Source organism: Brachyistius frenatus, unplaced genomic scaffold (genome assembly GCF_029030835.1).
Source record: "Brachyistius frenatus isolate BFR_SWC_R1_liver_20210118 unplaced genomic scaffold, ASM2903083v1 Contig_17, whole genome shotgun sequence".
Classification (NCBI taxonomy): Eukaryota; Metazoa; Chordata; class Actinopteri; family Embiotocidae; genus Brachyistius; species Brachyistius frenatus.
The window spans coordinates 4084557-4098031 of NW_027210616.1; the positions used below are offsets into that span (position 1 = coordinate 4084557).

General features: G+C 39.3%; 1 protein-coding gene across 2 annotated transcripts; it reads right to left on the minus strand.

The window, feature by feature from the left end:
* Positions 1-950: 950 nt before the first annotated feature.
* nxf1a (nuclear RNA export factor 1a) lies at positions 951-13211 on the minus strand. Of its 2 annotated transcripts, XM_069694453.1 has the most exons (22): positions 13142-13211; positions 11899-11958; positions 10955-11162; positions 9269-9455; positions 9087-9170; positions 8834-8938; positions 8448-8528; positions 8171-8240; positions 7701-7789; positions 7489-7596; positions 7261-7370; positions 4664-4700; positions 4126-4194; positions 3656-3711; positions 3323-3430; positions 3035-3093; positions 2790-2905; positions 2644-2686; positions 2446-2524; positions 1507-1689; positions 1341-1401; positions 951-1234 (listed from the first exon to the last, which is right to left on the minus strand). In XM_069694453.1, the coding sequence occupies exons 1-22, from the start codon at positions 13209-13211 to the stop codon at positions 1196-1198; spliced, it is 2022 nt and encodes a 673-aa protein (XP_069550554.1). In that variant the 3' UTR covers positions 951-1195. The 2 variants fall into 2 exon arrangements, with proteins under 2 accessions (XP_069550554.1, XP_069550555.1); XM_069694454.1 differs by lacking the exons at positions 11899-11958; positions 13142-13211 and adding an exon at positions 12015-12247.
* Between the last annotated feature and the right edge of the window lie 264 nt (positions 13212-13475).

Sequence of the window (13475 nt, forward strand, 5' to 3'; positions counted from 1 at the left end):
CCCGACGCCATCTTTGTAAGGTCAATAGAGTTTCGTGTGTAAATCTTGAATCAACGTTACACGTGTTAAAAATATATATATTTTTTTCCCCTCAGATTTGAATTATTACATGTACAATTGCAACACATGTACGAGTACAAAGTCAAGGGGACAAAAGAGGCAAGACCGAATACAATCTGGTACTATCAGATTACACATCTGGTTGAAAATGTTTTTATATACTGTATTACAGCTAACAAAAGGCTTTCATGTCTTGCAAGCAAGTTTTCTCTTGTTTATTGGCTCACGTAATTTGTCTTTAGCTGTTTGAAATTATTCATTTTTCTGATACACATTCCAACATGCACAGGATCTTATTTCCATTTTAGTGGTACTTATTTTTGCCAATAAAAATATTTCTTTAAGCAAGATTTTCACGACTGTTTGGGTCTATTGGAAAATGAAAAGAAAAAAGGTGAATAACTGCCATTCTGAGGATTAGTTTTATTATTTACTGAATAATTATTATTTTAAAAAATAATAAACTAAGATAAGAGAATTAGAGCTTTCGTTGAAGGATATTGTCTCTTGTTTCTCATCATTTTCACTCCCGTGTTGAATTTGTATTTGGTATTTGCCATCACAGGTCTTTATCTGCCTTTAATCTTGTTTTGGTGAATAAAAACAATGACTCACAACTGTTACCCCATCAAACATTTTTTCAGGAAATTAAGTTGCATTCTGCTGTGGACATTTAAATAATTTTACTATTGTAGCTCCACATTTTTTGTTTCATTTGTAAATGATAAAAGTTACAGTTGTGGGTCTATCTTCATATCAAAACCGTGAAAAGTGTCTAAAAATTCCAGCTTTTACACTGAAATGTTCTGATTTAGGCTGAAGTGAAATGTCATCAGTGTGATCAAATATATCTAAACTTAAAACAAGAAATCAAGATGAACAAATTCAAATCACTGACCATAAATCTTTATTCCTATGAAAATGTGTAGTGATTTCTATACAAATCTAAAGGTTATAATGACATTCAAAAGCAGTATCATAACATCAGACTTCAAGTCAGAAAGTTGACATTTGGCTGCAAAGCAAGTAAACGTGATCTACTTAATTTTTAATACAACAAAAGGGCTAAGCAGAAAGGATAAAACAAAAGCCATAAATAAAATTACTGCAGATTTTATTTCACAGATGTTTATCTCTATTTTATGAACGCTACATCAGGGATCTTGCCTTCCGTCTGGAAAGAGAAAAGAAGAGGAGTTTCAGGGCTTTGGCATAACAACAATGTATTCCCATGTGTTAATGCATATGGACATTCAGAGACTTCATCCAACTCATGTTACCTTCAACTGAGTGAAGATCTGTGCGGCTCTGTTAAAATCCCACTCATTGTCTTGCAGACACCTGCGACAGACAACAAGTGTTTAGATATTTTACAATAAATGAATACAAGATATGCAACACTGTCCGCACTACACGTACAAAAATAAACAACAAAAAAAGACCTACTTTTGTGACCATTCCAGGTTCATGCACGACTTCTGTGAGAAGGCTGTGAGCATCTCTTGCTGTGGTGCAGTGAGGGTGGGCACGGGGCTGGAAGATGGAGTCGGAGCAGGAGCAACAAAGGCACGGCGGATCTCCTCTGTAGTGGCCATCCGGATGAAAAGCTGGTCGTTGACGATGCACAAACTGCCACAGGAAGAAAACGGTGGACAGAGGATGAGGTTTGAACAACTTACATTTCGGTCTATCTGCCACATACTTTCAAGTGCAGGGATCCACGCCTTCTTGACACATCACATCAGGAGAAGCACAAGTGTGATTGATTCGTTAAAAACAACTGCAGTCCATTTAGCTGACATACTTTAACGGTCCTGGTGTTGTGCCTGCTGGCTCAGACACTTCATGGTACGAAGCCATTATTAATGAAATGTATATCACCTGTGCTTAACCTACTACACAATGTCTATGTAAATGGTCTATTTGGCAAACCTGGCTAATTTTCAATTGTATTTTAGTTTAGATTCCGTTAAGAAACATTCTGGGAAGACAAGTTGGTTTATAATTGCCAACATTATAGGTAGTTGTAATCATGAAGCTATTTATAGGAGTCATCAGGTGCAGGTGACTTTGTGTTAAGATGCATAGCATATAACATACCGTTTGCCCTCCCCATCTCTCTCTCCTTTTTTTTGTTTTTGTCTATATCTACTCCTGTAACAGTCCAATAGAAGGCACAAATAATAAATTAATACATTAAAATAAATTATTGTTCTCATTGGTGTCACACAGCTTTTTAGTCGTAGCTTTTACAACAGAAGGACAGGGATGTTGATTAAACAACTGTTGTTGCTAACAAGTAACATGAGGTTAACATTTCCCAAAGGGAAAATGTGAAGGACAACAGAAAGATGATATAAACCTCTGGGAGCTCATTTGACTTACCCAGAATTTCCAGCTGGGACTGTGACAAAAACTCGAGAGAAGGCCATTGTGGATTCTCTGGTTTTACCATCAACAACAACTGAAAATCAGAAACAAAACCAACACCAAATTTATTTTTTAGCAGATTAAGAATTTTTTTTTTTTTAAAAAAAACAACCACAATTTTATTAATAAAATCACAATGATTTAACAACACACCTTCTTTAAAAACTCCGCTCACTGTGAATGATAGTAGTGTGTTCTGTAAACAGAAAACATTTTTGCAGTTAGAACAGAAAAATAATTCACAATGAGAGGAAAATGGTGTCGACAAGTGCTGGTCGACAGAATAAACATGGACTCACCGTGTAGGTGTTCACATCGATTGTAAACGAGGCGATGTCGTGCTGAGTTTTTGGCAGCTCGTTGAGGAAAGCCACAACATTGAGTCGTGTGTGTTTCAGCAGTCGAAAGCGAATCGCTAAAGTAGGCGGGATTCAGAGAAATGAAACATCAGGAGGCATTTCAAATCAGAAATATTAAACATCTCAATGATTTAGACACAACGACAGGTGAACAGATCGACAGGGTTCGACAAGGAAAAACTCACTAGAGTCTTTGATCCTCTTCAGGTTTCGACTGTCTTTGTGATACTCTCCAAGACTGCTCCTAAACACCAGAGGAGAGGGGCAGGTAGAAACAATGTGACTCAGTTAAGGGGGTGTCAGGAGTGGGATCAGTAAGAGCAGCCAGTGTTGGGTGGACCCACGCAAATATCTTTTCAGTGAACTGCCTGGTAAAATTTGACTAGTGGAAACACTGAAAATCTCCACAACACCATTCCTTCATGTGTTAAAGCTGTTGGCTATACTTTGATTGTGTTTGTGTGTGTTCTTACCTGGAGGGGTTCTGGGTGGAGTAAGGCGTTGTGAGGGATAACGATGCTCCATCATGGTAAGCGTCCAATAGTGGCTGTCTGTCCCCCGAGTCATATATACTGTAGTACCTGCAACACAGTCACATGTCACGCAGTTAGTTTCCTCGTTTCAGTTCCTGTGATTCTTTCTTGCCCACAAAACCCATTACTGGAACTAAATTAGTGGGGAAAAAACAACTAATGCTTAACTGGTCACTATTTGGGTCATATTACCAGTGAATTAACCCTGAAAATTGGCACTGATCTACTGACTGTTGTAAGATTAATTAAAATCTAAAAAAGGTAGAAACTCACTGTTGAAGGAATCGAAGAATGAGAACCTTGATTTCATCAGAGCCAAAGCAGCTTCCCTGGATGATAAAACTGAAGTTAAGACTTTAACCAGGGGGACAAGGCAGCTTAAAACATTATTAATGTGTATAAAAGGAAAAGTCTTATTGAGGACAACTGATAAAGAGAATGAGACTCACAAATTAAGGAACATGGAAGATGTGTTTAAGAAAAGATGACTTTAGAAGATGGGATAAAATAAAATAAAAAATGTGTGCGGTATCCCACCATGTTTTTCCATGTCTCCCTCCTTTATATTGTTTTTATTTTAATTTTTTTTGTTGGTTTGCTTCAATTGACAACCAATATCATGAAATTTCAAAAGTGGAAGCAGCTAAGCTACACGTGAATTTTTTTTTTTTTTTTTAATTAACGTTAATGGGAGGAAACTATATTTAATATCAGACACACTTGAGTACAATATATAAACTAACCTTGCAGGGAGGGATAGTGGTGGGCGTTTCCACATCGAATCCAATGGGCGCAGGGAGGTCATGACCATCCTAAAGAGAAATCACATGAAGGAAATTACAGGAGAGAAATTAGTGATCCTTTCTGACTTTGTATTCTTTTGCTTTATTGGCATTTCCCGATATTTAAAATTTATTCCATGAACAGACAGAATTTACAAGGTAATTTGATTAAAAATGTACACTACAAAATACCGTGTTGTATTAATATCATGACAAACACAACTATTCCAAAAGCAAACACGTGGCGCGGTGCATGTCATTCCAGAACTATTTCAGGCTCACAAACACACTGTCCTGATGACTTTTGAAAATTAGGCTGAAAAAAAAAAAAAAAAAAGGGTTCAATGCCAGCAGAGTCTAACTACAAGATATTTCCCCAGAACCCACAACATCTTCATGTTGGATTTATTTTGATGCCATGTTGATGCAATGTCAGCCAGTATGATAACACCTAAGAAAACAGGGAGGGCAATTGTGGGGATAAAATGTTTAGACCTACCAGTTTGAGAAGTCTGGGAAACCTCTGCCGCACAGCACTGGTACGGAAACAAAAACCAAGAGCAGGAAAGTTATCATCACAAAAAAAAAACTGACACAAATAAACAATATTTATTACTGTAGGCACACCTGCTGATCCATTTAATGTCTTTTGGTGCCTTTCAGTTGTAATTTCAAGCTGATACGATTTGAAGAACATTAGGGAGAACACATTCATGTATAGATACATAAAAGTTGAGAGTAGCTACAACCAGTTCCACAATCCTCCTTGTATTCAAGTAAATCCACTAAAAGGACTAACAAACACACCCTTATATTCCCTTCATTTTCATGCCCTTTGAATTTTCCAACCCAAAAGTGTACTTACCAGCAGGTATACTCACCCTCTCCCCCAGTATGGAGACATATACAGATCTGACATGGAGAAGCAACACAAGCGCACACACACACACAAACATGCAGAGTCCCACCATCTACCAGACTACCAGCAAACATCCATCCTGAATTAGTAAAATAAAGAAGTTATGCATCGCTGGGAGAGAGGTGGTTACCGCCAGTCTTGTGTTAAGTTCCCCCCAAAACTCTGGTCGAGATGTTGGGGAACAGATGAGTCTACATCACCAAAAAACAAAACAGGGCCTGAGTAAAACAAATAAAACGTAAATTAAGAGAGACACAAGTAGCCTAACATTCAGAAGAGAAGTCAATCACTGCTCATCATGGGACTACGCGTGTTGTTGTTGCGCCCATGATTGACAGCAGAGAAACAAGACCTGATAACAGAGCAGAGCAAACAGGACAGTAGGCCTCAGAGTGAGCTGGACCCAGCAGTCCCACCACTCACCCCCTAGTTCCCCCTGCTGCACAAGCAAAGCAGCTACCAGTTAAATACGTCACTCTGCAGAGACGACTCGGCTCTTCTAGTACCATCGGTGACTAGACTTGCTGTAGACTTTTCATTTTCTTGCTTAATTTGGGACCAAACTTCTGGTTGCAGAGGGAGTAGAAGATCTTTAAACATTCAACTGGAGTGATAATTCTCTGCTTCGTATTTGAGCTTTTTATGTACTGGTCACAGCCATCAGAAACTGGAAGAGGAAGTGTTTCACGTTTGTTCATTCGCCATTTTTCAGGCAAAGCTGAACCTTTGATTTCCAGTTCAGGACATATTTCCCTTCGGAGTTAGTTAAGGGTATTTGTCAACCTTGCCACTTGTTTCACTGAAAAGCAGAGGCCTGTTTTAGGCGAAAGACATCAGACTTAGTGGAAGAGACAGACTGTCTTTTCTCTTTGGCTCATCATTGGTCATTGATAATGACACACATCCCCCTCCACCTCAGCCCAACAGCTTTACCCATGGAGTCCCATCTTTTCAATTTCTTCTCATCACGCTCTGAGTGAGGTTGAGCTCACCGGGACTGAGGCCGAGTAATCGTGACTGTGCCTGCCTTAGGTTGTCCCGGGGTTTCGAGGTGGGATCTTACCCGTCATGGGCTATCCAGCCTTCCATACTCGCCTGATACAGGGAGCCGAGTGGGCAAGGGTGCAATAAGGGGAGGGGAATCATTTCCTGTGGATTTTCTTTGGTTCATCCAAACATTTGTCAAGACGAAAATGGACTGCCCTCTCTCCAATACAGAACCTACACTGTTTTACAGTACTGCTCAAAAGATCATTTTTATAATCATCTTTTTGAAAGCATTTCCCAGTAAGTTGTATCAGGGGAGTGTCATGTTGAAAGACTTCTTTTCTAAAAAAAAAAGTGCTTCTCGTATATCGTCAGCAGATTGACGGCGTTTTACAGCAGCTATGGGATAACTAACCAGGATGTAAGCAGGGGAGTGCTAGGTAGAGCATCTCTGAGAGCCATAAAACCAAGATGAGACCAAATCTCACAGAGAAGCAGAACAACGGGCAGAAAGAAGATGGATGTTCAAACTGCAAAAGGTTTAAAGCAAGCTGAAAGGAAAACAATGTAAGGTTTGGAGGTAAGAAATATTTAGTTTGCAGGGTGGAAAGGAAATATTAATCATCAATTTGGAAGCAACATGTAAAACAAAACCACAAATATTTTCTTTAAATTTCCACAGATGCTAAATGCATAAATGTACAGTCCACAGCATGTATTCAAGTACACGTGTAGGTTACTTTAAGTGCATTGGTAAATGCACGCATATGCATGGTAGATCTGTAAAGAGTGGACGATATATGTATCTGTTTGGAACATCCTCTGAGGCCCTGATGTGGGATCCGGGTTAGCTGTGATGGTTTTGGAAATTCAGTAGCCGTACGAGTAAAAGGAGCAGTCTGCAATAAGGTCACGTCTGTGGTACAGTTATAAGTGAACTGAGAACCTTCATATGAATTAAGTACACATTAATTCATGTTTCTCACTCTCACACACATGTTAAACAGTGAAAGCCAGTCATCTGCTCAGTCCTCCAGTTCATCCTCGACTGCTGGGGAAATGGTTTCAGTTATTGCAGAGCCATTTACACACACAAACACAGCTAAGATTAATCTGCTTTTGTAGCACAGGAAATACTCCTGTCAGACCCACCACTGAACTTCTCTCACCCCCCAAACTCACTGACTGACCTGATGTATGACGACTGGTCCTTGAAGAGGTCACACAGAGGGTTCCTGTTCAGCCACAGCTCCACCAGCTTCAGGCCTTTAACCTTGTCCAGCTCCCGGTCCGACTTCAGCTGGACACAGACAGAGATGTTCATAAATATAAACACTTTTTAAAAGGGCAAAAAAGTTGACCAAGGACCTGAAGTCATGCCGGCTTATTATCATTCTGAACTGAGCAGCCAGACTCACCTCATTGTGGGAAAGGTTGAGTGTCTTCAGGTTAGGCACCTTGGTAACCAATTCAGTGAGTTCATCCAGTTTGTGAATACGGTTGTTACTTAGGTTCAAGCAGGTCAGCTGGAAGGATTAGAGACGACTAATGAGCACGATTAATTTGATCCATACTGTACATCATACTATTATCTCTGCTTATTTCAGGAGGAAAACTGTCTAAATGTTACCTCAGGAATGTTTTCTTCAATGACTTTGATGACAGCTTCCATGTTTGTCTTCCTGTTCAAAATGACTTCGATGTTCTGGGAGACCAGGTCTGTCACAAAAAATAGAATTAGCAATAAAATACTAAACAAATGAGCCAACATGGAAGATAATTGAATGTAATTTTCTGTGACAGTAAATAAAGTTCTGCAAGGTTTAATTCAATCACCAGACGATCAATTTAATCCTCAGTGTAATAAAAATGAATAAAAAAATTGCTGAATCCTTTTATTTAAAACACTAATAGACTAAATACCTGTTTTACACAGATAAAAATATTGTACAATTTAATGGTTTCGCAATAATTTTATAATTTAGCAACAATCAGATATTTACTTGTAACAACTATTCTAGTATGTACTGTATCCTATGCATTCAGCATAATGTCATACGGATCATTCATGTGTGAAACTAATGACAAGACTATAATTACCTGGGTCTGTTCGGATGTTGTTTAAGTCCAGTGCTTGCTGGGAGCCATCGAAACGTTTTGCCATGCATTGCTGTGAAATATAAACAGTCACTATAAGAAAATTGGAGAGTTCCTCCAAACTTCAACTCTCTCCACCATCAAGACCACATTACTTTTAGGATTTTGATCCATAATCAAACATATTCATCTGTGAAACCACATGATATTTGAACCACATTATTTCTAAGACGAAGACCATCGTTGCAAAATGCAGCTCTTGTCACAGACGGCGTCTTACCTTTAGGTGCTCCAAGTGTTCAGGCTTCAGGTCAGCCAGCAGGAAGGACGGTGGAGCACTGTTGTTGACATGCACTTCCACCTTAAGGAAACAAACGCCAGATGGCAAAAGACAGATCAGCAACTAGAGACATACCGCATAAATGCAGACCTTTAGATCAAGTGTGGTTTATGGTCATTGATTATACAGACATCCTGGTGGAACAAATATTGATTTAGGATTTTGTGAAATGGCGTGAAAGTAAACAGGAAAAGAACTTGAGGACAACATAGCAATTGTCTGCCAGCTAAACATGACAGTCTGACATGTCTGATCATTGAGGATATTACATTTAAAATCATTTCTGCAGCAGTAAAAGTGAGATTTCAGTTATAACCCAAACGTACCTTATAACCATCCGAGTCTGTGATCTTGTGAGAACATTTGTGCAATGCATTGGCAGCAGAGGAATCATCCACAAAGAAATGGACCCTGTTGTGGTCAACATGGTACTGGATAGACAGAGTAGAAAGAGATATAATTAAAATCTTCGGCTCGCCAATGTGTTTGGAAGGGGACTGGAGGGAGACTTGAAAAATATACAATAGCTGTTTAAAATCTAAGGTTATATTAGAAATCATAGACTGTGCTGATCATCACCTGTACAGGTGAGTAAGGAACTGAACAGATGTTCTGGAGAGCTGTCAATAACCATTTCTTCTCATATTTTCTTCCGTGTGGTATCTGTCAAACAGACAAGAAAGCAAAATATGATCACCTGTGACAAGTTACAAGGTCGTTTTATTAATGTCCTTTTCTGAGGCGACTGTAATGATACACACCGTCACTTTGTACCAGCCAGATCGGTTTTTCCCTCCTCCGATACCTATGCCTCCTCCACCACCTCGGTCTCCTCCTCTGAAGCCGCCGTTGCCTCCTCCTCCTCTCCCGCCACCTCCCCCTTTGCCTTGTCGCCTGTCTCTGTCAAACCGTCCATCTCCTTTCCGCGGAGCTCTTGGATAGGGGTTGCTAAAGAAGACACAACAAGGCAATATTGAGGCAATCATCTTTAAAAACTGTTTTTTGGGTTGTTTTTTTTGAAGGACTTAGGGAACTTTAGACCTGGGGCCTAGATTGAGTTCCTTTACCACAGCTACTGTATACCAAAAACGTTGTGTTGTGTGGGTTGTATTTTACAATGACCAAGAAATATTGGAGCCTTTGGTGTTTATAAAATAAGTAGGTAGGTAGGTAGGTATATACTTTATTAATCCCCGAGGGGAAATTTTTTGTGAGTCTTAGGAATAAACTTTGTGTTTTTCTCATTACATATTTGCATGCATAAGTGGCAGATTCCCTCCGAGTCTACATCAGGGCGAAATCATTTAGCTTCCAAAGTGATTTCGTTGTGAACAAACATTTTGGTTTACAATCAATGCTTCCCTCCTATCGCCAAGGCTTAACACATTTTTAAAGCACTTCCTACCTCATAAAACATCAAAGCAAAGCTTTTATTCCGTTTTCCACATTTTTCATGACTGTATTGCCACCTTTAATGGTGGAAAGAACTGTCGCTGCCTCAACAAATGATGTGTATCACATTACCCCAGTGTTTGCATCATGCATTTACTTGCAGAGCAGCAGATGCAAACAATGAGGGAAACTTATTTCATAGTTACATGTGTGGTCAATATCTCTAAATATAATTTGTACACTGTGAAGTGATATTATTGTGCACTTAAAAGTTGAGGTCGTTTTCTGTCCCATTATAAGCATGAGGCAGGGATGCGTAAAAGTTTGAGTGTTTATCCATCCCTTTCACTGTTCACAGTTCAATATGTATCTTGACACATGGCTCACAGTTCAATGCAGATATGATAAATACACTTGTAATAATACAGTGTGATTCAGAGCTTATTTAAATCACCTCGTATTCAGTATTAAATACATATTTCTTTAACTATAACGCGTGTTTTGACAGAAAGGTTTTCCTATTTCAAGCAGCAAAAAAAAAAAAACATTTCCTGAACAGCATTTGGTTGTAATGAGTGTTTTTGAACAGCTGTTCTCAGACATTTTGGTTAATTTTCACACCAGCACCAAAAACAACACTAACACAGCAATCCACTTGTTTATATAGCACCAGTAAGTTCAAACAAAACAGCAACAGAGCTAGAATAATTAACCAAAATGACTTCACTGGGCTCAGCTCACATTTACTGTCATACTTTTACTTTCTTTTCATACAAGACTCAACGGTTTTCATCGTGTGAAATTTGAAAATGTTCAGAGGCGTTCAAGATTCTCTTCCTGTAACCGTCTCACATTGGTTAGTGCATGGTTTTTGCACTCCTACTCTCCTAGTAGTAGAAACAGACCCACATCAGACCCACATCAAAGAAATGGTACTGTTTTTTTCCATCTTAAAGTTATTTGTCTTGCACTTAATGTTAATTATTGTTTAAAAGTTATTTTATCTGTGAGTTCAACTCAAACAAACATATGAGAGTTAAAGTATCAACACTTACAATCTGTGCTGGGAGCTGTTGTCCTGAGAGCTGTCACTCATAGTCACATCTCCTTCAGTATCTTCAAGCCTGGACCGTGGTCCAGGACCTCCAAACCCTCCCGAGTGGCTTCCCCGTTGACGGTCTCTGCGGGACCTGTCGTACCGTCCCTTGTGGGAGCCTCTACCTTTACGGTTGCGAAACTGCGGTGCAGTTCTGTCATCATGCTCTGTGAAAGAGAGCAAAAGTTGAGATTGAATACCAGCGTTGGCACTTTTAGGGATTGATTGATTGATTGACTTTACATAAGATTGTATTTTTTTTTATTATTATCACATTACAAATAAAATGAACAACAAAACAAGGCCAAACAAAGATTAAAATACACAGATTATGAATAATCTCAGCTAATGTACTATGATGACACATTTTAAAATACTAAATAGGCTCACAAAGAGTTCCTTTTTTATTTAAGTGTATAACTTAGAAGAAAAAACCTTCACATTTCATCCACTCTGGCCAATCTATTCATATGTGTATACACACATACACATATATATTACAATTTAGGTAGTAGGTTCAAGTTTTAAAAGCCTCCATGATAAACTAGGGAACAAAACACCTTGTTAAGACGAGTTAGACGAGTTTGACTTACTAACTTCCGCAGCATTCAATGTCAATGTATTGTCTTGAAACTATAAACAATATTTTGGTACTAAAATATACATACATTATATATATAAATATACATACATATACACACACACACATATATATAAAAGGACCAAGCAGAACCCGTAGGCCCAGAAAAAGAAGAAAAAAAAGGGAAACGAATTCATCTTGCAGGATCGTTTTTGTTTTTTACACACACACACACACACATACATATCAGTCGTAGTCAAACATTAGAGCAAACACTTTAGTCCATGATGTAACATAAATCTCGAGAGCCCTCGATATGTTACCTCCTTGGACCATGAATTCAGTGCTTCTGACCTCTCTCTTCACCATGAGGTCTCCTCGGTCTAAGAAGAAACAGTAAGAGTAGAAAACAAGTGAGCTCGACACCGAGGGGGCCTACCGTTGTAGTAATGACCGCCGTCCGCCATATTCTGCAACAGTGTTGGATTAAAAAAAAAGAAAGAAAAGAACGATAAAAACACAGCTCTTGACGTAAAATAATAAATGTGGGCTTCGTTTTCTCTGTTTCAAGAAACACAAAGCCGAGGCCGAGGAAGAACATCCGGCATCCCAACGCGGGTCAGAGGAGACACAAAGACGAACACGGTCGCTGGGCAGCGCTTTAACTAGCTCCTAGCTTCTCCTCCAGCGCGGTGAGGCGAAGACTACGGAAATACCGCTTTGACGCGCTTTTCCCTTCCGGGGCCACCCAAAAAAAACAAAAAAAAACAGAGGGCAGGTTCACTTCGCGTCAAAAGACCGCGGTCGATAAGGGAGACCACGACCGACGCAACGCGACGAAACAGTCCGCTGAAAAGGCTTTATGAGCGTTAGCGAGTTGACGTCAGTTGTAAAGCTAATGTTAGCATGTGTCCTAGCTTAACGCACGTGGAGGTTTTCCTTCCCGCGAACAACTTCACGGACCTCCAGGCACGAGGAGTGTTTGACCAATTAAAGGCTCGCCGGCCGACCACACACGCAGTAATGACGCTGTACATAGTTACAGACGAAAGACGAGCAGCTGTTTTCAAGACCCGTCTGGTTATAAAAAAAAATATAAACATGTACAAATACAAACAAAACTGTTCCGCACATCCTCTCCGATGCAAAATAAGTTAAACGAAACATTAATTGATTCATTTGAGTATATATATATATATATACATATATCTTATTCATGGCAGGGAAGGCATTGGGTGGAATTAATGGATGCATCAGGATGGACTTCAGTCATCATAACACACCAGTGATTTCCTCAATACACCATCTGACTTCTCTGACAGCTCAACTTCAACCAAGTGAGAAAAAAAAAAATCACGTGGCTGATCAGCGGCAAGGTGCAGCCTCATCCAATTATGAGGCTAATTATACTTTTATTTTTATATCCAACATTTTCTACTATATTATCTCCGTGCATTTAAAAAAAACAACAACAACCCTGAGTTTCAGTCGTGACTATGAAATCACAAGGCGATGAAAACCTTTAACTGAAAGTGAAAGCAGATCGATATACTCAATCAAACTTACCGCTATTGAACACGTGTGTCACCACAGCTAGGTTGGGATAGCTTCTCTGAAAAACAGCCACGCGGTCCATCCCGACGCTGCTCAGTCCTCCAGCAAAACGTTCACAATACATTTTCAAATAAAAGTACCAGATATTGTGTTAGTTATCTCGAGCAGGGCTGCACATTTTGAACTGCAGTCAACTTTCTTTTTTTGCCACTTGCAGGTGAGCAGTTTAGGTTAGCTTTAACTAGCTGTTACCACAAACATTCATCACGGACAACATGCCGCACTCACAGACATAACCCGGCAATATTTACCGAAAAATGTCTTTCACTGTCGTCGTAATTCTCAT